We start from the raw sequence: 22434 nt of genomic DNA on the forward strand, positions 1-22434 counted from the left end.
CATGTAAGTAGCGGCGCCTCTTGCTGCCAAGTCAGTAACAGAGCACAGTCGTCAAGAGTCTTTAAACAGGTCTCCTATAGTGCTAAGCCACAACCTGTCCAGCATCCTCTTAGTAAGAGTTTCGGTGGTAGGGGGTAGCGGTGTGTGAGGGGAATATAAAATATCATGCTGCAAATATCGACGCAGTTTGGTCCATGCCCAACAAGTTGTGGATACTGTCTGTATTTGAGTGGGGCAGTATGGGAGCCCTTGCGGTAGAATGAACAAGTGTATTTGGGTGCGTTTGGGATCGTTCAGGTCTGAGATACTGAATACGAGCTTCAGATTGATACCAAAAATACGTGAAATGAACCTGAGCTACCCGACAGTAGAGGTAGAGAACCGGAACACCGAAACCACCTCGCTCGTACAGCATCGTGAGAGTATCCCATCCGATTCTGGGCTGTTTACCTGCCCACAGAAGTCGGATTAGTATAGAACGTAAGGTTGTAAAAAAAACAGTTGTCAATGCAATTGGAATATTTATAAATAAATATAGCAGGTGTGGGAGTATAACCATTTTAATTGTGGCTATCCGGCCGGCTATAGAAAGGGGGAGTTTAATCCAGCAGTCTACCTGCGAGGTAAGGTGGTCAATAGCCGGCCCATAGTTGATGCGGATGACTTTGACCACGTTGCAATGTTAATAGATTCCAAGTTATCTAGGGGGGAAGGTACACCAGTGTAAAGGGAACTCAACGTCCACTTGGGCAGTTGCAGGTGTCTGTGGAAAAATCTCACTTTGACTAGTTTATGACCGGGCCTGAATGTACGCCAAATCGTACTGTCTCTCTTAATAATGGAGGAAGGTTTTCTGCCGGGTGTTGAACGAATAATAGTACATCATCCGCATAGAAGGAGACAATAAGCAGACCAGTCTGTTATTGCATGCCTGTATGGAGATGACGCTCCTGCATATGGCGAACAAGGCGGTCCATGGCTATAATAAACAGTAGGGGTAAAAGTGGGCACCCCTGGCGAGTGCCGTATGACGGAGTGAATGGAGCCATAAGTATCTCGTTCACTCTTAGACGAGCAACCGGACTGGAGTATAGAAGGCAAACTAAGTTCAAAAAACATATGAGGATGCCCAGTTTTTGCATCGCTGCATATAAGAAGGACCATTGTTATGTTATGTTAAAAGCATTTATTGAGTGAGCGTACACCAAACGGTTTCGTGGCGCTCAGGTAACGGTCGAGGGAGTGGCAGGGAAATAGCTTAGTCATCATATGCTTGGGCGAACAACCAGGTCTTAAGCTGTTTTGAAAACTGTACAAGAGAGGTCAGAGACCTCATCTCGACCGGGAGGGAGTTCCAGAATTGTGGGGCCAAAACTCAAACCTTAGACCACCATACTTCTTACGTTTAGACGAGGGAGTTACCAACAGGTTCAGGTGGGAGGACCGAAGGTCTCGAGAAGAAGTGTAAAGTTGAAGTCTAGCCGACATAAAAGCCGGACTATTGCCATGAAGGGCTTTCAAAATGGTGCATCCCCGCTTAAAAGCACAGCGCTTGATCACTGGAAGCCAGTGAAGGATTTTCATGAGAGGACTAACATGATGCCACTTTGGTTAATGAAAAATCAACCTAGCAGCTTGGTTCTGAACCACTTGGAGGTGTCTCAGTCGGTACGCAGGGATGCCAACATACAGTGAGTTGGCATAGTCCAGTCGGGAAATTACCTAGGCTATAGTGACCAGAATCATGGCTTCCCTACTCAAGAATATACTAATCTTCTTCTTTTTTCTCTGCAGTTAAAAGAAATCGGCAGAGACAACTGAACTGATCTGGGCTTTCATGGACCAATCATTACTGATAATTATCCCCAGGCTTTTGGAGGAAGCAGCTGGCACGGGGGGATTGCCCAGTAAGGGGGCCAAAAGTTGGAGTGCCATGGATTGGCTGACCCACTCGTGAGAATCAGCTCAGTTTTGTCAGGATTCAGCTTCAATTGGTTATTCTTCATCCAGTCACTTATAAAAATCATAGTGGCTTGGAAGTTAGACACTGATGATGCTGATGAGTTAATGTCAAACTCCAATTGAAGATCCTCGGCATAGTTAAAAATTCCAACATTTCTTTCTCTCAGGGAACAGATTAAAGGGAGAACCATTCCAAGTAATCAAATACCTTCTCGGCATCTAGCATCACAACAGTTGCTGGGAGCATAGGTTCCATTTGGTTTATTACCGAGAATACTGTACGCAGGTTGATAGTAATAGATCTACCGGGAACAAACCCCGCCTGGAAGGGGCATAAGATGGTATCTACCAGTAGTGAGAGTCGAGTAGCTAAAATCTTTGCGAGAATTTTGTAGTCCTGATTTAGCAGTGATAGCGGCCTGTACGACTGGCATTTGGTAGGAGATTTGCCCGGTTTAATAAGTAGTGTTATTATGGCTTCTTGCATAGTTGAGAGAGGGGGCCATTTTCCAAGGCCTCGCATATACCTCAACCAATCGAGGGATGAGTAGGTCTTGATAAGCCTTGTAAAAATTTGCGGTGAGGCCGTCGGAACCAGGGGCTCGACTACTATTTAAGTCTTTTATTGCCTGCCGCACTTAATCAGCATCGATGGGGGATGCTAAGAACCCATGTTGCCCATCTTCAAGCCAGACCATGGCAATTTCTTGCATATAGTCCCTCAGGGCTTGGTCACGGGGTAGGGACCGCTTTTCGTACAGTCGGGTATAATGTGTTAATAGGGTTTGCGTGATGTCAGTGCTAGTAATCAGTGGGGTCCCATCATCTGAGTCCAGTTGTGTAATGTACGTCAATTGGTATTGTGGGCGAAGTAGTCTCTCAAGCGTCCTACCTGGCCTTTCACCCTCTCCATAAACCCTGGCCCCGGTATATTTCCCTAGGTATTTGATTTCCCGGGCGGCTGCATCATTGAATTCAACCATAAGCGCAGAATGGGTACGAAAAGAGAAAGCAGAAGGGTCTGCAAGGGAACTGGTGTCTACATCTTTTAGTTTTCGATCGATTGTACTCAGGTCGGTACAGATTGAACGGAGCACACCCGCCTGCGTGGAGATACTGACCCCATGCACTACAGTCTTGAAGGCGTTATAGAGCATAAGTTGAGAGTCAACTGTTCCATTGTTGAGCTCGAGATATTCCTTAATGACGTATCCTACTTCATTGAGAAAGACTGGATCTAAAAGAGCAGAGGAGGGGAATTGCGATAATGGGCGCTGTTTGGGGAGTAATGAAAAATCTAAGACAAGGAGGTCCGAGGAATGATCTAAGATTGTGCAAGGTAGATATTCAATGTTAGGCACCTCTAGCAACAGCTGCAGTGTAAGGTACCAGTGATCTATCCGGGAACAGGACCCATTCGGGGGGGGGGGGGGGGGGAGGAGTTTTGTGGATCGCCCCAGACCAGTAGTGTCAGTAGCGGGATCAAGTATAAGGTTAAAATCGCCCCCCATCGGAATAATGTCAGCACCCAGTTTGTCAATACAAGCGGACAGATTAGGAAAGTTGACAGATCTGTGTTGGTTGCATAAACATTTACTAGCAATATAGCCTCACACCCCAGAATAACTTTTGCAAGAACATATCTACCCTCAGGGACAGTAATGACCTCAACAGATCGGAAAGGGAGGGAACGGTGTATTAAAATGCATACTCCCCATGAGTAAGAGCTGTAGCATGAGAAAAAGCGGTTCGCACCCCAAGTGGATGCAAAACTGTGTGCGAGAAGTGGTGCATAATGGGTCTCTTGTAGAAAGGCAATTTGGATAGTGTGTCGAGGCAGATATGCTAATATTAGTCTACTCTTTTTGGGATTAGCCAGGCCCCTAACATTCCACGAGAGGCACCTTAGTCGGAGTCCAGGACTAGTATCGCTATCAGTGGTCATATTCTCGTTCGTATGAACAACATAACGCACCAGAGGTTAACAGTGTACACAATCTGCAACAGAAAAAAATTATATTGTAATGCTCCATACCTACAATTAACATAACTAACATAGTCGTATATCAAGGCCAGCCTTTCAACCCATTACCACCCCCAACCCCCATCGGATATACAACAACAAGGCACCAGGTAAATCTCAATAGAGAAAGCCCAGAACAGAGTGAATAACAGGGAAGAAAAAGAAGAGAACGAATAGTTATCCTACGGGGATGGCAACGCTCTGTGGAGCCATCATATTCTATAATAAACACAATAATTCCCACCAAACCAATAGTAATCACCGGGTCATTAAACAGCCCCACCAGTGTTTGTAAAGAGCACTTCAGACTCCCAGGCGGAGCAAGGGTATTGTGTTATACTTGCATACAGGTAGTCAATCCGCCTCAAGCAAGCGGGAAGCAAATTGTGGTGTATACAATGTGAGTCGCGCATGGAGATATCGGTTCACCCCGAATCAGGAAATCATGGGTCAGGCACTGTGTCGACCTCTCGTCGTTGCGGCTATGTGGATGGTTTATGATTCTTCCAGAACTTCTCTGCTTCGTCCGGTGAACCAAAAATATAAGTCTTTACCATCTAGCTGAATGCGAAGCCTAGCGGGATAAAGCATTGCATATTTGATGTTTGCCTTTTGGAGGGCGCGTTTCACAGTTATGTACTTGAGTCTGGCCTCTTGTACCAGCGGTATGAAATCTGGGAAGATGGATCCCTGGTAAAGAAGCGTTCCTCATTCCCTGGCTAGTCTAAGGGCCACAAGTGTCATTATCGGGGGAGCTCCAGAAAAGGGCATGGGTCCCAAAGTCCGATGAGCTCACTCGACTGCAAACACCGCGGAAAAGGCATCCCACCAAATAGATCCACCAGGACTGCCTCGATGAATTTCGCCATAGGCCCGGTGTTTGTGAATTCCGCAATTCCCGCAACACTGATATTACTGCGGCACGCGCCTCCAGCTCTTCGGTTTTTGCGGTAATTTGCTTGAGAAGTGATTCCGAACGTTCGAGACGTCGTTGCAGGGAAGGCTGAGCATCCTCCAGGTCTGAAATACGCTGCTCAGCTCCCCCTATGCGTGTGTCTTGGGCCTCCATGCGGCTGTGAATATCCTCCAGTCTGTTGGTTAATGTGTCGATAGCGCGGAAGCCTGCTCTTAGTTCAGCCATTATGGCCACAGTGCCTTCCAGTTGGCCCCCCTCCTCACCAGCAGCACCCCTGGATTCTTCCATTCTGGGGGTTTTGCCTCCAAACACAGCTCCATGGACGTCGTTTGGGGTCCGAGCGACCCATTTCTCGAGCAGTTGGCGTTTGAGTGGGGCGTTCCAGTAAGTGCATAGGTTGTGACGCGGGTCACCAATACTGGTCCGGCGGGAGATTCGCCTCTGATAATGGTCCCATGTACATTATGGCGCACTCTCTATAATCAATTGCGGGGGCAAGACGTCAGTTTCCATTCAAGCCACCACACAGTGAACGCTAGGCAGTTGGTCTACACAGGATTGTTAGGAGGGCCGCAGTGTGCCTGTAACTCTCGGGCTGGAGGGGAGAGCCAGATTCCTTTTGCTAGTGCCTTGCTTAGGGAACACAGTTGGACAGGATAGTGAAGCGCACCAGCACCTCAGTGAGTCACACGCTAAAATGGCAGCCAGAAGTGTGGAGATTGAGCAATAGTCAGCAATAGATAAGAGGATTAATGCGGGATCGCAGCATTGGGCGTCAGGGGGGTCGTACTCACAGTATTGGAGGTTCAAAGTTGCGGGTATAGGACTGCATGTTGCTCACCGCAAGCCCCAGCAGGTCACCATGTTCGGATCAGGACTGGGATTCGACATCCATTGTACATGGCCCACGCGTAATGGAGGCGCTCCTTTAGGCAGGGGACGATGGTGTCGAGGCTACGCCTGACCTGAGGCCGGCAGTGCAGCAGAGAAGCTGCCGTCCCCCACACCGGCAGCGGCAGGCATCAGGAATGGCGATCCCAGCGCTTGAGCCCAAGACCCCTCCCCCAGGCTCACCCAAGTCCACTTTAGACTCAGGGCCTCCAGAGGCCGCGTCAGGTCTGGGCTCGGCCTGGGGCTTGATTAGGCGGCGAGAAGTGTACTGGGCACCTTATGCGCCACCGACGGCTCCCCGGAGGCTCCAGTGCACTATTCAGTGCACAAGGGCTGGAAGGATCATGACTGGACGTGGTTAGGCGGGTAATCGGACATGATGGCTCCGGACCTCCGAAGTCAGGCAGCAATTGCTGTTGCCGGCTCGGCCACGCCCCCCCTCGCGCTCGCCAACTTAACGTTGACAAAGACAAGCAAGGAAAAAACTCTGCTCCGCAACACGAAGCGACGTTTTTCAGAACTACGGGAGCCTCTCGGAACGCAGAGTGCGGAATACTCTGCAAACTCCGGGAGCAGAGCAGAGTTCACTGTCCAGACCTAGTTAAGTCTGGTAGACCTGCCAGGCATAAAGCCAGACAGATATGCATTTATGAGCAGGACCACAACTGTGAGTAGCCTAGTGGCTAGTATTGTAGCCAGCACCTTGGTTTCAATGTTCAACAAGGAGATTTGATGATATGGCTCGCAGCTAGTCTCAGGCTTACCCTTCTTATGTATTACACTGATAGTGGCACATTGTACATCAGGTGATAGTTCCCCTTTGTCCCAGGCCTCTCAGAAAAGCTCCATTATATATCCAACAGGTACGGTCCCAATAACCCAACATATTGTTTAAAGAATTCAGCCGAAAGGCCATTGGGCCTGTGGTCTTCCCCACTTTCAATTTCGCTAAAGCCTTCTGGACCTCCAGAGAGTGTGATCTCCTCTTCCAGTGTTCTTTGACCCTCAGCAGGCATAACTGGATATCTAGGACGTTCAGGTAGTGCTTGACACGCTGGGCATCCGCCAGAGAGTGAGCCCAATAGAATGACCCATAGTGCCTTGCAAAGGCCTCTGCTAAGTCTGTTTCTGTCGGATAGGCAGCCCTGGAGCTGTTGATGATGCTGCTTCCCTCCTGCTCAACCAAGCATGCGACTTGCTCGCCTTATCACCTGCGTCAAACAGGCAGTATTGGGTAGCTAGCATTTGTTTCTTAGCCCCCCCTGTGCCAGAGCATGGTACTCCATGGTACTCTGTTTTGCAGAGGACCTGCGCGTCTACCCCGGCCTCAGGACTCTCCTCCAGCTGCAACAACTGTTGCTCAATTTCCTCCATCTCCGCTGTCTCTTGCTGTTTCTTGTGTGCTAGTATGTCCTGTGCTGTATCAGAGGACTGCCTTATAGGCTTCTCAGAGGACCGTGGCAGAGTCCACTGTCTTTTTATTTTCTTTGAAGTACAGTTCTGAATCTATCTGGAGCTCCCGAGCAAACTCTGTGTCTCGCCAGTCTCATGCATTGAGTTTCCAGCCTGTACCCATAGAGGGACGCTTCACACCCACTATGATCAATAGAGGCGAATGGTCAGACAGTCTCCGTGCCAGATAGTCCACCTTGTTAACTGTGGCAACCTCTCCACCAGGGACAAATACATAATAAATCCTAGAAAAAACCCTATGCGTCCTGAAACATTATGAATAGCCTCTTTCCTCCAGATGGTGGCATCTCCACAAATCTGAAAGAGCCAGCCTGGCCACAAAATGTGCCCAAGGTATGCCCCTGAAGGGGGCCACCATTGTACACAAGCAGTCCATGTCTGAGGCCACCATATCATTGAAATCCCCACCCACAATATTTAGAGTGGAATCCGCTTCCAAGAGTATGGCCGCTACCTTCTCTATTGTGGGTGCCTTTAGTCAGGAATTGCAAAAACAACAGGTGATGGACCGAATGAGGATCAATGTCACACATTCAACCCAGTCAAAAGATCTGGGTCCTAATCCATCGTTTTTTGCACTCCACACCACCCTGGGTTAGACAATGGTGATATGCAAATCAGCTCTGACCCTGTGCCCCATGGGAACAGTCCAGTCCGAACTACAAAAGCCATGTCCTTCCCAGAACGGAATCAAGCATCCGAGAAAGGAAGGCATAGACACTTAACAGTGTTATTTAAGTCCTCCCCCAATGTCCTTGGACCCCACAAAGCTCCCGTTCTGGTCTGCCCATGTCTTTGTCACCTGAAATGGAGGGTTGTTCTTAATTCTTGTTCTTAATCAGAATGTTTATCCCCCTAGAAACAAAATTGAACCTGTGTGTGCTAAGGTTGTATAAGCTCCCCTACCCAAAAAGCGGCTCTAGGTCCCAAGCAAGTGCGTCTCCTGAAGAAGAAAGTCAGGCTTTAGGCGCCATAAATACTAGGCAACCAGCCCCTTTTCACCTTGCTACCCAGACCATTAACACTCCATGATAATATAGAGTACAACATGTCCTCCTGAGACCTAATTTGTGTCATTGATGGATTGTGTAGCAATGTCTAATTGACTACCCGTCCATGTTCTAGATGTGTTATTCTATGTATGTCCCTCTGGTGTGAACTGAATAGAACCTTCAAAATACCAAACAGTCCCCTCCAACCCCCACAGTCCTCCCTCGATCCCACCTCCCACCGACCCTCGCAAGTGCATACCCTCATGTAAACAAAACAACCACTCACAAGCGAGGCAAGAGAGTTCTGAAACCCACACCTCACTCCAAACACTAACTGTTACTTCAACTTTTGCATGCTGAAACGTATTAGAAAATGGAAATCCCCTTGATGGTTCCCCAATCCACCCTTGCACTTTTTACCAAGTCTTCATCAATACTCGTCTGTCGATGGGATATAAATTGTTTAAATGTATCGGCCAATTTCCACCTGCACCTTCGTGCCCCTCCTTGTACTCAGAAAAAGACAACTTTGCCACCCGCATTCCAGAAGCAAGTGATATAACAGTATCTTGTGACAACGGCGAGAGGGGGCCCCCCATCCGATGCCCATGAGTGTCCTAAGCATGCTCTCTTACCCTCTCCAGTGTGCCCCAGGTTGCACTTTGATGTGTTGTGTCCCACCAACGTGAGTCATTCCCCATTTCCTCTGTTCTGACGACCCACTGAGTCGATTCCTGGGTCTCGCCCTCCTATTCGGGCATCCTGGCAGGGCATATCTAGGGTGCGGCCCTTCCCAGTTCCAACCTGGTGATCCAATCAGTCCCATACCTGGGGAGCCAAAGAACTGCAACTGACTCCCACACACCCCCATCCCCCCAAACTTTCAGTTTGGCCAGGTATAGGAGCATGTAGCATAGTTTAAGGGATCAAAGTTTCTGATTGACATCCAGGAAGTACTTTCTTTGAGTCTGTACCCTGCGAGTATAATCGGGGAAGATGCGTACGTGGTCCCTCCGAAATTGGGGTCCTAATTCTTTCTGGCCCACTGCAGTATAGTGTCTTGGTCCCTATAATTTAGGATTTTAGCAATACTGCCCAAGGTTGGACCCCAAGTGGAGGACGAAGTGCCAACTTTCTTTGGGCTCGCTCAATCATATCAAAATTCAGATGTGATCCCTCATCTATCAGTTCAGTGAGCCTTCGCTCACTGAACTGATAGAGGAAGAGCTATATGGTCTCCCCCTTCTTCCCCTCTGGGAACCCCACAAAATGCCAATTGCAGTTCCTCGATCCCCCCCTCTGCATTCTCGAGGCATTTGTCAAAGCATGTACTTGGTCCAAAGGAATACGCACTGTGGATGTTAGTGACTTTACTTCTTGTGTGACCTAATTATAATTCAAAACAGCTGCAGTTTTTCTTTTTCTGCTGCAAATTTTCAAAATGACCTTTGTATCTTGCAATAAACAGAAAATGCATACATTAGCATCCTGGTCTTACTGTCTAGATTCCTTTCTTCTTCGGCTGAAGAGATTTTGCACAATCAAAATGTCTAGAATATGCTAATGTTTTACCCTGAAAGAGTAAAATCTTTTAGGCATTCTTAGCATCTCCTTGTAACCTATGGTGGGATTTCACCAGGCATCTAGGCTGCTGTGCTAGATATTCACTTGCAATCGCAGCTGCTACAAGACTTAACACTCATTCCAGCAGAGCCGAGGAAGCAATTGTGACTTTCAACAGACAAATCCTAGTCTGAGACTTTTGCAGGGCAGCATTGTGGACACAGTTCTTGAGAAAAATTCAGTTTTCAGCCAAGTTGTTTTAACTCCAGTATAGAGGCATGGTTATGCCACACAGCATTGCAATCAATCAATCAATCAATCAATGATAACTTTATTTCGGTCGGAGACCATAAAAGTGCAGATAAAATACATACAGAGCCCAGTTGGTAAAAACAATAAATAGTGAGCAAATGATGTTGATCATAAAAATTAATTAAACTGAGAAGTTATCATGAACCAAATAGCATGAGATTTAAAAAATTGATCAGAGATGTTAACAATTGGTATCAGACAAAGCCTTTCCTTCTGCGCCACATACCATGTAAAAAACGGGATACAGCAAAGACTATGGGGGGCGAGGTATCATACATTAGAACTCTACACGTCTGCATGCAGTGTCTGAAGCCCAAGTTCCTACATAGTGGGATCAACCAACATTTTCATATTGCTCCATACGCTGGGCAGAAGAACATAACATGGGGAACATCTTCTCGCGTGTAATTACATGCCAGGCAGGTTCCATTTTCTGTTTTAGCCCATTTCGTAGTAAATGGCCTGATAGGCAGGCAGCCATGCCTCATTTGGGTATATAGCTTCCTCGCAAGAGGGGGTTGAATTACGTCTAAAAATTCCTCTAGTCGTAAGTCTGATTTTACTAGGAGGAACTCTACAGTCAGCCTGCCCTGGGTTGTTGATCGCTGTCGGGCAAGTAGATTTTGTCGCTTGAACAAGGTTAGCAGCTCCAACCTGGGCATCCTTGGGCAGCTCGACTCGGGGGTCTCCCAAAGCTGGGGCAAGCCTATCTGAGTGGTAAGGACCTTGATGTGGAGTAACCAAGGGATATTTTAGTTTTTTATTTGTCCCCAAACCTCCGAGAATTCTTCTCTATAGGGGGCCAGTTCCGATACTGACCAGAACCTCTTCCAGTAGAGCAAGGGCCAAACAGTTGCCAGTTCCTCTATGGACTCCAGCCCCAGATCCAGTCGCAAAGGGGTAAGTGGTGTGCTCTGTGGTAAGCCCACCAAATTCCTCATAAAGGACTGTTCGACCCTCAAAAGGCTGGATGTGTTCTTATGTCCCCAGAGTTCGGCACCATACATTGCGGCTGTTCTGGCCTGAAGTCCATAGATTTCAAGAACCGGAGCAACCGGTTTAAAATCCGATGTTCTATGAAGCTTGCTAATACCCCCTACTATTTGCGATAGTCTAAGAGCTGATTTAGTGATTTGGTGGCCCCAGTCAAAATCTTCCATCAAGGTGATACCAAGATAGACGAAAGTTTTGACCCGTTCCAGAGCAATACTGTTCAGGACGGGATTTGGGCGGGTCTGCCTGGGAGATTGAATATCATAAACTTGGTTTTATCCAAGTTAACGTCAAGTCCACGTGAGGCACAGAATGTTGCGAACCCGTCCAAAGTGCGCTGGATGCCCGATGATGTTTTGGATAACAGCAAAGTGTCATCTGCAAATATCAGAGTGGGCACCCGACCAGTGGCCAACCAAGGAGCATCGTTGTCCTTTACAGCATTTAGGACATCCACGAGCCAATTGATGTAGAGGCAGAATAACGTGGGAGCCAGGATGCACCCCTGTCGCACACCCTTGGAGACAGGGAATCTGGCTGAGAGATCACCATGTCTCCCACACCTAACTTGGGCATAATTGCCAACATGCAATCTAGTCAAGATGTTCAATAGATAGGGCGGCAGGCCCAGGTCTGCCAACACTCTCCACAGTTTTTCCCTGGGAACAAGATCAAAAGCGGCCCGCAGGTCCACAAAGACAAGGTAGAGGCTGCCAACTCTTGCAGTTTTCCAGAATAGGACCTGGAGCTGAAATATTTGATCCAAGGTTAAGATGCCTGACCTAAACCCGGCCTGAAGTGTAGTCAATATTTCATTTGCCTCTATCCACCCTAGGATCCTGTCCAGTATGATCCTACCCATTAGCTTTTGTGTTGTATCTATAAGGCTAATGGGCCTAAAATTTTATGGGGTTAGCAGACAACCCTTCTTATAAATGGGGCGATCTCAGCTCCCAACCAGGTGTCTGGTGGATCAAACCCCACGAGGACTGCATTAAACAAGATAACCAGGTATGGTGCCCATATTTTTGGTTGGAAACAAAATAGATCCCCAGGCAATTTATCAAGGCCGGGGGCTTTATTGGGGAGGAGCCTTGCTATTGCAGACTCTACCTCCTTCATGGTGATGGTCTCTGACATTACAGGATGATACACGTCCTGGACGTCCTGGCGACCCGACCGCCTCCCCACGCCCGAGGCCCACCACCAGTCGATACTCATGGCGGGGGTCTGGGGCGGTGGGCGGAGGAGGCACCATTGCTTCCCCCAGGGACCAGTCCAACACCCCTGCTGTGGCAGACTCTACCTCCCTCATGGCCATGGTCTCTGAGACTACAGAGTGACGCTAGTCCAGAACACCCCGGTGATCCAACCACCGTCCCTCGCCCATGGCCCCCACCAGTCGATACTCATGGAGGGGGTCTGGGGCGGTGGGCAAAGGGGGCACCACAGCTCCCTCCAAGGACATGTCCATCATCCCTGGCGCACTATGCTCTTGGGAGGATTAAAAACCTAAGCGACGTACCTCGCTTCACTCCAAGTTTGCATATAGCGCTCCAAAGTGTGCCTCCCACACTGAAGGCGCGATATTCGGGGAAACGGCCTCACCTCCCCCATTTACACCTGAGGCAACAATGGCCTAGAATGACTTAGCATCCTTACAAAGGAGCGCAGATCTCAGCTCCTCCTACCTCATTTCCTCCTAGTCTCTTTCCCCTGACAATTGCCTTTTTATAGAGCAGTCGTGATAACCTAATTCCTACACTATCTTTGGATTTAATTGCCAAAAGGAGAGGTGGCATCATACCAGGGGTGTGTCCTAGCCCGATATGATTTGTTCCCTCCTTCCGGACAAAACACATCCCCCAGTGCGAGAGCCAACTGCTTATGGATTTCCACAGGTTGACCGTGGGGGCCCAAATCTCCCATCTCAGTAATCAGAGGTACAATAATCTGGTAGATTTCAGCGCGCCTGCAGGGAGAGTCCTGGAAATGGGGCCATTTAACCCTGCGCCTATTATTGGCTACCATAAGGGGCAAGATATCTGTGTTAGATTCAGCATCAGGGTTTGTCAACCCAAAGCTCCCTGGCTTAAGTGTTAAGACAAGGGCATTATGATCGCTATCTTGCCTCGTTAGGACCCTGAATTCCATCAATCTATCCCAGTATTTTACCTCCATCATTATATAATCAATGATGGAGGTATGCTCTACCCTATTAAACGTAGCTGACCCCGGTCGGTCAGGATCCAACCTCCCATTGCACGCCCGCAGAGACGTTGCAAGGGAGAATGATTTTATTTGCAACACCAACAGGGTCCATGCCCTGACAGAAGGGATCTGAAGGTCAGGGATATGCCAAAACAGGTCCTCATCATCCTGTTGCCCAACTCTGGGCTGACAAGCGGCTCGAACTGACAGTTAAAATCACCACCAAGGACTATGACGATCGAAGGGTCAAGTGCCTGGGTGAAGTGTTTTAACACATTAATTGAGTCCGATTCCTGCCCATTCCTAACTGGCCTAGAATAGATATTTATTATGGCTACTTGAGGCATACTTTGAGGGGTCAATAGCATGCATTGGACATCTTGGGAACCAGTTGATATTTGGGCTGCCTGGACGCCCAGGTGCGCACCCACCCAGATTGATAGGCCATCCTATGGTCTTCCTCTACCCCTAGTTGTTGCCAAGATGTCAAAGGTTGCGTAACCTGGACTTACACTCTCCTCCAGTGCCCAAGTTTCCTTCATCAGGCAATTGTCATGTAGGGCCATAAAAGAGTCCCACTCAGGCATAAGCAATTTATATTTTAACCCGGCTACATTCCAGGAGAGGATTTTTATACTTCCATCGGCTGTCCCAGCTTTAACTGGTGATTTCCCTTTTCCTATGGGAGGGCCACTATCACTATTGGTATTCCTTGACTGAATTTTTCCTTCCATTTTTTCCATGCTAGATACGGCCTCTGTGGGGGTACGAGTTCCCAACTGATGCACCATTTCCCCCTTTTCTCTCCTACCCTCCCCAGTCAAAAGTTGGGGTACTATTGCATTTCCGGGGGTCGTAGTTATATCATTTCCCTCCAATGCTATTTTAATTGTGGCTGATCTGCTTGTAGTGTTTGTTGAGGAGTTCTCATTTTCAGGGCGTCAATCCACCTGTTCTAGCACACTGAACCTGTTTCTTTGAGGTAACAATGAGATTGGAGGAATATATGAATGTGAGTCCTCCCAGGTTGGTATCCCCTGCTGCATTCTACATGGATGGCTGCTTTGGCCCTCACCGTAATGGACACTTTTACTTAGACCAGTTCGCAACCTAGGAGTAGGATAGAAATATGACAAATGAAGGGGAAGGATTTGGGTATTGGAGCAAATGGAGGATATACTGTAGATATGTTCTACGGCGCTAGTATGCCTAAAATGTATTACTACACAATTTCCTGCAAAAGTTTTGGGTCCACTCCCAATCCATTCTATTCTTCTAACATAAAGTATTTCACCTGAAGCATTAGGGGGTGAAGGCCTGTTGGCATTAAGCCAATGTATGCATTTATTTTTTAAGTCTGTGTAATCTTCGCTTTTTCCCTGAGTTAGGGGAGGAACCCCCGCTAACACTACAACATAAGGTAGAGATTCCGGGGGGAGATCGATGGTCGGCAACTCCAATGAGGAACCTCTAAGTAGTGCATTTACACTAGTTGAATTTGGTTGGTCAGAATGGCTTCTTGCAGAATCAGGGCCCCCCCTCGTCATTCTGTTGTTTTCAGTTCCCATTTTTCCATCCCTAGATGTAAGCTGTGTTTTACCAGGCATAGGGGTAAGCTTTCTAGTAGCCTGAGAGGTTTCGGCAGGAATAGTATTGCTGGGTGGGAGGCTAGCAGGGTCAGAGATGGATTCTGTAGTACTCTAAACTAGTTGTGTGCCCAAATTCCCAGCAACACTATTATTGGGCAAAGTGGTCCTACCATGGGGAGTGGGCTTTAGGATGGCACCAACCTTTCTGGAAGCATGCTTCCCCAATGGGCTGATAGACTTATTTTCCCTAAACCCATATTATTAAGGGTGGAAACTAATCTATCAAGCCTGGATACCAAAGGTTTAATATGTGTGCCAATAATCTGCTCAATCTGAGCCTGGAAATCGGCAACAAGGTGGGTAACCCAGACCGGTGCACCCACAGAAGACAGGGGAGGGTCAGCAGTGACTAGTAGAGAATCATGTTTGGACGTAGTCCTTTTAATTTCTTTTTTTTTTTGGGCAGCTTGGTTTTCTTGCTTCTAGGACACGGTTTGGTGGCTACATTGGTTACAGGGCGAGGAGGGGATCTGGGAGCGTGGAAGCTAACATTTACATCTATAGGAGCCTGAGCACAAGGCAACTCAGCAAAGGATGATGTGAGAAAGGAACTAGAGTCAGGGGGGTTAATTGTAACTGCTGAGTGGTCCCCTACTTGCTGTAGCGGAGGGACAGCAGGAGTAATTGATAATCTCCTCTCTGTGTTTTCTATTGCAGTTGCCACTACCCCAATGGTTTTCTGGAGCATCTTGTCAATAGCCGTTAGGCTGGGAAGGGATTGTGTTGTCGCAGCCTGATGCCTGGTCATGGGGCGAGAAGTTGCCGGCTTTTGGTTTTTGCCCGTATAGCTCATTTTTTTCACAATGGTAGGGGGGCTAATCCTTGTATACCCAATACTCCCTCCCAATGCTTGAAAAAGGAATTAGATACAGGAATGTCCACTAAATGATAGTTCCGAATAACAGTACCTTTGTGTAATTGTCCGCTCTTCGCAATTGTCCTTGGAAGTGTTAGGGGTGGCCCGGCCCGGCCTCTTCTGACCCCTGACGGCCACAGACGGCCCGCCCTTTGCCCGGGCTTCGCCCGGCTCGTCCCGCGGTGCGGGATTACGGGGCTGGTTTAATACACCTGGGCAGGGAGTGGCGGGAGGGCGTCTCTCTGCCCAGGTGACTGCTGGGCAGTGTTGTTCCCCCTCTGCTGCTGCCAAAGTCCCCAAACTGCGAGCGTTTCCCGCGGAGCGGGAAACTCGAGAGGTGTACAGGTGATCAGAAGGGGGGAGCGTGGTTCTCCTCCAGGTCGCGGCCCCCTCTGCTGCTCCAACAAGGTCTACACAATTTGCGAGTGTTTCCACGAGAAGTATTTATGGTGCACCTGGGCAGGGCGTGGTGGGAGGGCGTCTCTCTGCCCCGGTGACTGCTGGGCAGTGTAGTTCCCCCTCTGCTGCTGCCTAAGTCCCTTTCCCACGGAGCGGGAAACGCGAGAGGTGTACAGGTGATCAGAAGGGGGGAGCGTGGTTCTCCTCCAGGTCGTGGCCCCCTCTGGTGCTCCAACAAGGTCTACATAATTTGCGAGTGTTTCCCGCGGAGTGGAAAACACGAGCAGTATTTATGGTGCACCTGGGCAGGGCGTGGCGGGAGGGCGTCTCTCTGCCCCGGTGACTGCTGGGCAATGTAGTTCCCCCTCTGCTACTGCAAGCGTTTCCCGCGGAGTCGGAAACGCGAGAGGTGTACAGGTGATCAGAAGGGGGGAGCGTGGTTTTCCTCCAGGTCGTGGCCCCCGCTGGTGCTCCAACAAGGTCTACATACTTTGCGAGTGTTTCCCGCGGAACGGGAAACACAAGAAGTATTTATGGTGCACCTGGGCAGGGCGTGGCGGGAGGGCGTCTCTCTGCCCGGTGACTGCTGGGCAGTGTAGTTCCCCCTCTGCTGCTGCCAAAGTCCCCAAACTGCGAGCGTTTCCCGCAGAGCGGGAAAAGCGAGAGGTGTACAGGTGATCAGAAGGGGGAAGCATGGTTCTCCTCCAGGTCGTGGCCTCCTCTGCTGCTTCAACAAGGTCTACACAATTTGCGAGTGTTTCCCACACAGCATTGCACCATCCCCTACTTTGACCTTTGTCTCCAGTTACCCTGCTGGCTCTTTCTATTTCTGTTGGGCTACTCTATATATGACATATAGTTCAGCAAGGGTACTACTTACCTTGGGTAAAAAAAAATCGGTATACTCTCCCTTCTTTTCTCAGCTACATAAATTTCATACAGCCTCCCCTCTCATTTTTTCCAGAAGAATCACTAATAAATTAATACTTATTTTTAGCCTTTAATTTCATTGTCTCATCTTGTCTGTGAAAATTAAGTCAAATGGAGATTGTGAATGCAAGTTGGGCCTTTAATGAAACAGGTGTTACCAAGTCAAATGGACATTGTGGATGCAGGTTGGGCCTTTAATGGGGCGGGTGTTACTCCGATGACACCCTCTGTACCACGAGCAACTTTGGGATCCTCCTTTCCTAGCTATTGCAAATGTTTGGAGTCAACAGTAGCCTAATTCTCCAATCTGCAAGTAGAAAAAGTACCCATTTGAAAAAGAATTGGCAAAGGTAAGTCATTTGTATTGGCAAAGGCTTAGAAACTCTTTAAGCTTTCAAAATCACATTCACCCCCAAATTTGTTTTGCACTTGATAATTATCCCAAAATGTGGTAGTCAAAATGGGGGAGACTGCAAGTGTGGGACCAATCATGTGTGCCAATGCATAGTTTCAATAATCTGTAGTCTCTATTTAATTACCATCGTCCTAATATTATCCGATACTCAGCTCCACAATTTGTCTGTACCTGTATTTTCATTGTGAGTTGCAACGTATGAGAAGTCCATTATACCTTATTAAATCAAAATATTTTTTAACTGTTTTTATTTATATTTGAAATAACAAAAATACAAAAGGTAACAAAATAATAGTCAGCAGGCGTATCTCCCATGTATGCAGAGTAGATTATGAATACAATTGGTGGGAATTTGGAATACATGTGAAATCCAATTGGAACATGGATGTGCGCACTCCTTTTGTACTTGGTTCTCAAAGATTGATGAAGTTTGTGGGTGCCTATTTTAAACGCTACTGAGATTGACGGTAAATTAATGTAGAGAACGAGCGCTGTCTCCTGTAAGAGTAAAGTCCCCAATGGGCACACCTTCAAATGAATCTCAAAAACGTTTCATGTAGATTGTTCGCAAAGTTGTATTTTATTTTTTTTCAACTTGATACTAATAATTCCATAGTATTCATAGCTTGCATCGTTATTCAATCATTTCGGCCCAATGCATTTCGGGCTTAACTCTCCATCAGGGCACTTAATTTCTGTAAACATAAAATGAAATCAATCTATTTGTAGAGCGCGCTATTTACCCGTGAGGGTCTCAAGGCACTGAGGGGGGGGGGGGGGGGGGGGGGGGTGGGGGGGGGGGGGTGTAAGCTTCGCTACCATTCGAAGACCCAGGTCTTGAGGAGTCTACTGAAGGCGAGTATGCAGTGCTTTAAATGGGCCGGTACTCACCAGTACTGAGTACCGGCACTTCCTATTTTTACCAAGCAGAGTACCGGCACTTCTCCACTGCCAAGGAAATTACCGGTACTCACGGTCGAATTGACAAGTTTGGCACTGGGCCGGTGCCCAGGGCCGGCTGTGTTCCTGTTTTTTTAGCAGCATGTTTACTGTTTTGCCGTTTGTCTGTGTCCTTCAGCTGTGGCAAGCTGCACGATGGGGCATGAACGGCGGGGCATGAACGGCGGCCTGCTGCTGCGTCAAGTGGGCCTCTGCTCCCTCCCCACCCAGATGAAAGCTTCCATTGTCCTCAACAGCCCCCTGCCGAGCCTCCATGCTGGAACGTCTTGTAAGATAGTGTATGGGACATTTTCTACCTGGGGCACACTGATGTTTGCAGACTGAATGAGTTCGGGGCGGGTGGGGGGAGCCTGCTCAGGAGTGGCCTCTTAAGAACCCAGGTAATAAGAGCCATTTTCACCCCTTGGCCTCTCACTGGGGTCTGACTGTCTTTCCCCTGACTCACTTGCCCCTGCAAATCAATCCCCACCCCGACTGCCTGCTGTGACATTGAGTCCCTGATGGGCAGGGATGAGGTGGTGGTGGTTACCTAGGCGGACTCCCTCGTGCTGAGGTGAGATGAGAGGCAGAATACTGACCTTTCCATCAGAGGCCAGTATTTTTCTCCTCTGCTGGACATTGCACGTGTTCACGACCCAGCAGTGCTCACTGTCTGCCACTGAAAGCTTTCCTTCCGAGGGGCCTTCTGCTGAGGGGAGTGGACGGATAATGAGGGGGAGAGAAGGCGAAGAGTGAAGCGACAGAGTTAGAAGAAGCAGATAAGAGTTTAAAGGGGAAATAAATAGACAGAAGGTAAGCCCAGATAGAGATGGGGAAGCGATTGAGACAGCTATGGAAAGAGTAAGAGAGGCACCGAGGAATAGAGAGAATGATGGTAGAGAATGATAGGATACAATTGGGGTAAAGAGAGTGGGACAGAGTTAGATATAAATGGGAGAGAAGTGAGGGGGAGGGATCGAGAGGTTTGAGATGTAAAGATTGATAGAGAGTGTTTGTCTGCTTGTTTGTGTGTGAGAGAAATGAAATCAGAGCGGAAGAGAATCGGGACACACAGGAGGTATTTTAAAGGAAATGCGTGAAATACTTGTTTTGTGTGTATGTGTGTGCACTCTTGAATATAAAAGGATTGCACCAAATGCAAGTAAGTAGGAACGGTATGACGATAAGAAGCTGCAAATATTGTAAAACAAGGAAATATTAACATGTGGTCTGTGTCATTCATTTTGTGTAACGAATTAGCACATTTTGTTTATTTTCATACATTTATTACATGCTTTGGTATGTCATGCAACTGGTGTAAATGCCCTTCTCTGCGCATATGAAAAGTTTGTGACAACTATCAAGGACAAAATGAATGCTGAACAAAAATGTTTTTGTATCATCATGTTTCACCCCGCCCACTGCCACGCCCCTAGCTCAATTTAATGAGTACCTGCACTTATTTTTTTCCATTTAAAGCACTGAATATATAACATTAAATTTCGCTATTTCTAGATCTCTCGTAATGTTCTCCCTCTCGCAAATCAAAATGTTTTGAACTCACAATATCAGCGCTATGTAATGCAGGGCATCCGCGGATTAAAATAACTTCTTATCATGCAGATACCATAGTTGTTTCATGTACACGCAAGTTATGTCATACAATAAAACGACTAGAATCTAGCATCTGTGTTTTGTTGAGTTGTTTATCAGTTTCATTATTACTTGAAGGAAAGGTCTCTGTTCGCACTTTGCCATTTTTGCAATTGAACCTTTGCACACGCTGTGCAACCTTCTGAGACCTCCAGTGGTGCTACTATGGTCTCTCATGCTTATAAATACCTATATCCCCTCCCCCACCCCACACTAGGATATCTTCTGAGATTGACAAAGGATTGTAAATAAGGGTTTGAGATTTCCCCCTTAAATTCTTTGCAGCAATTCTTTATCGTTATTACTTTGAAGTGCTTTAGGTTTTCTTTGTTTTCTAATAAACTGATTTGTAACTGGTAATGATCACATTCATTTACAATTTGCATCGTTGGTATTTCAAGTAAATTCATTTCCAATTTTTTTGTTTCAGAAAGTGATAGCAAATTATTCAAGGAAAAGTCTGATATCCCTCCAGGCACTGAAAATAATACAGTCACACCATCACAAGAAACCAAAGTAACCGTTGCCAAGAAAACGGTAAATGGTTGCTACTTTTTTACAATAACAGAACTGAGAATAATTTATTTTTAAATACTCCTGATAGAAATTACATCAAAACTGACATGTTTAGCATTTTCAGTCATTGATGATGAGCAATCGTATTATAGTGCTACTTGTTTCTACTGTTTCTGTCTGAGAATTGCAAGGCATTCTACAGCTCAGAGTAGTGGATAGTGGATGGCAGCATGTCTGTTTAACCATACTAGGCCTCGTGTGCCAGTGTATAGTCACTCGTTTGTAATACAAGAGCAAAAATAAATCGTTTGCAGATCACCAGCAAAACAAATGCATATATCAATTATAAAAATACATTATTTATTGCTGCAGTTTTAATGAAATGAAAAAATCCACTTCAAAATTTAATACCTACCAGCAACAAATGCAAATACTGAAAAATTCAAGGTCCTCCTATATTTAAAAACTAACATCCATAGTAACACCAATATGTCACATAAAAAAGCTCAGTCATCTAGCAGTGAACAGTGCATGCTTGCTGGAATGGAGATAATGTAATAAGCCACCTTTTTCAGGACATACAACTGTAGTAGCTTATATTGTTATAGATGCCACACATCATTACATATTGGGTGGTTAATAGGACCATCATACCTAATTAAGATGATGAACTTCTTCCTTAATAATATTACATCCCTTAAATTCATATAGTATCGCCGAACTCCCTGATATAGTAGGGCATATTCAATTCTGCCACAGAAAACTTTCACTATTCACTGTTAGTTAGTTAGTTAGTTTTAAGGGTTGGTATGCCAATATTACATAATCTTGTACTTTCTTGATTACTCATTGGAAGTGCTTAATTAATTGTATACTTCGGGCGAAAGATGCTGCCTGTTCAACATAACTGACCATTTTAACATATGCGACCCAGGCGCCCACATTTTTCATGATCATGAGTGTAAGTTAATGACAGCATAAAGTGTAATTTCCTGAATCAAGATAAGTGGAGTTTTGTTCTCTTTAACTTACTACTGTGCAGAATTAGCTAAGTTAGCAAGAGTGAGAACATTTTATTTCATATGGGAGTGACTTTTGGTAATGGTGGGTAAACCCTAATGCACAAATCATGTTTGATCATGGGGAATTAGAAAATCATTCATTTAGTTCTTAGTTTCCCTGAAAATAAGAGCAATAGTTTAAAAAAGTATTGGATCTGGCTCTTTTTGCAAGGTTACCCGCTCATGTTTTGCCTTCTTCTTCCTATTTTTCTAAAGCAGTGTTTGTCTTTAGGCCTCCTACACTTTACCACTGCATATGCTCTCTGGTATAAATTGTGATTATGATGGGTTATCCATGATTGGCATATCTGATTTGCTGACAAGACCCTAGTAAAATTCACTGTGTGTGCCCGGAGCCTGTAATTCAAATGCTACTAGTAGACCTGCTTTACAAAAGGGGGTGGTGATGAACAGAGTGTCTGAATTGAGCAGACCACTCTTACCCAGTCCAAAGATCAGGGCTTGATCCATCACCGTTATTTATCTCACTGCCCCATCCCAGCTCAGAACCTGGCTATATGCAAATCAGTCTGTCCCTGGCCCAGTGCATCATGGGAACAGGGCAGACTAAACTACCAAGCCAATTCTTTACCAGAAAGGAGCCAAGCTACCGGGGACCGGTTTCTGGCATTTCAGCCTCTTCGGCCCGGCTTGCTTGAATCCTGATGGAGCAGTGAGAA

The 22434-nt window shown here is 46.8% G+C and overlaps 1 protein-coding gene across 3 annotated transcripts in view; it reads left to right on the forward strand.

Annotated features, from left to right (window-relative positions):
• Window positions 1–22434, forward strand: part of LOC147711647 (WASH complex subunit 2-like) — a 735247-nt gene that overhangs the window by 174915 nt on the left and 537898 nt on the right. For all 3 annotated transcript variants that reach the window (XM_086922303.1, XM_086922305.1, XM_086922304.1), the window contains exon 15: window positions 20608–20714. In XM_086922303.1, the coding sequence (XP_086778429.1) occupies window positions 20608–20714 (107 nt within the window). The remainder of the gene's footprint in view (window positions 1–20607; window positions 20715–22434) is intronic.

The sequence above is a fragment of the Lissotriton vulgaris genome, chromosome 5 (assembly GCF_964263255.1).
Source record: "Lissotriton vulgaris chromosome 5, aLisVul1.2, whole genome shotgun sequence".
NCBI lineage: Eukaryota > Metazoa > Chordata > Amphibia > Caudata > Salamandridae > Lissotriton > Lissotriton vulgaris.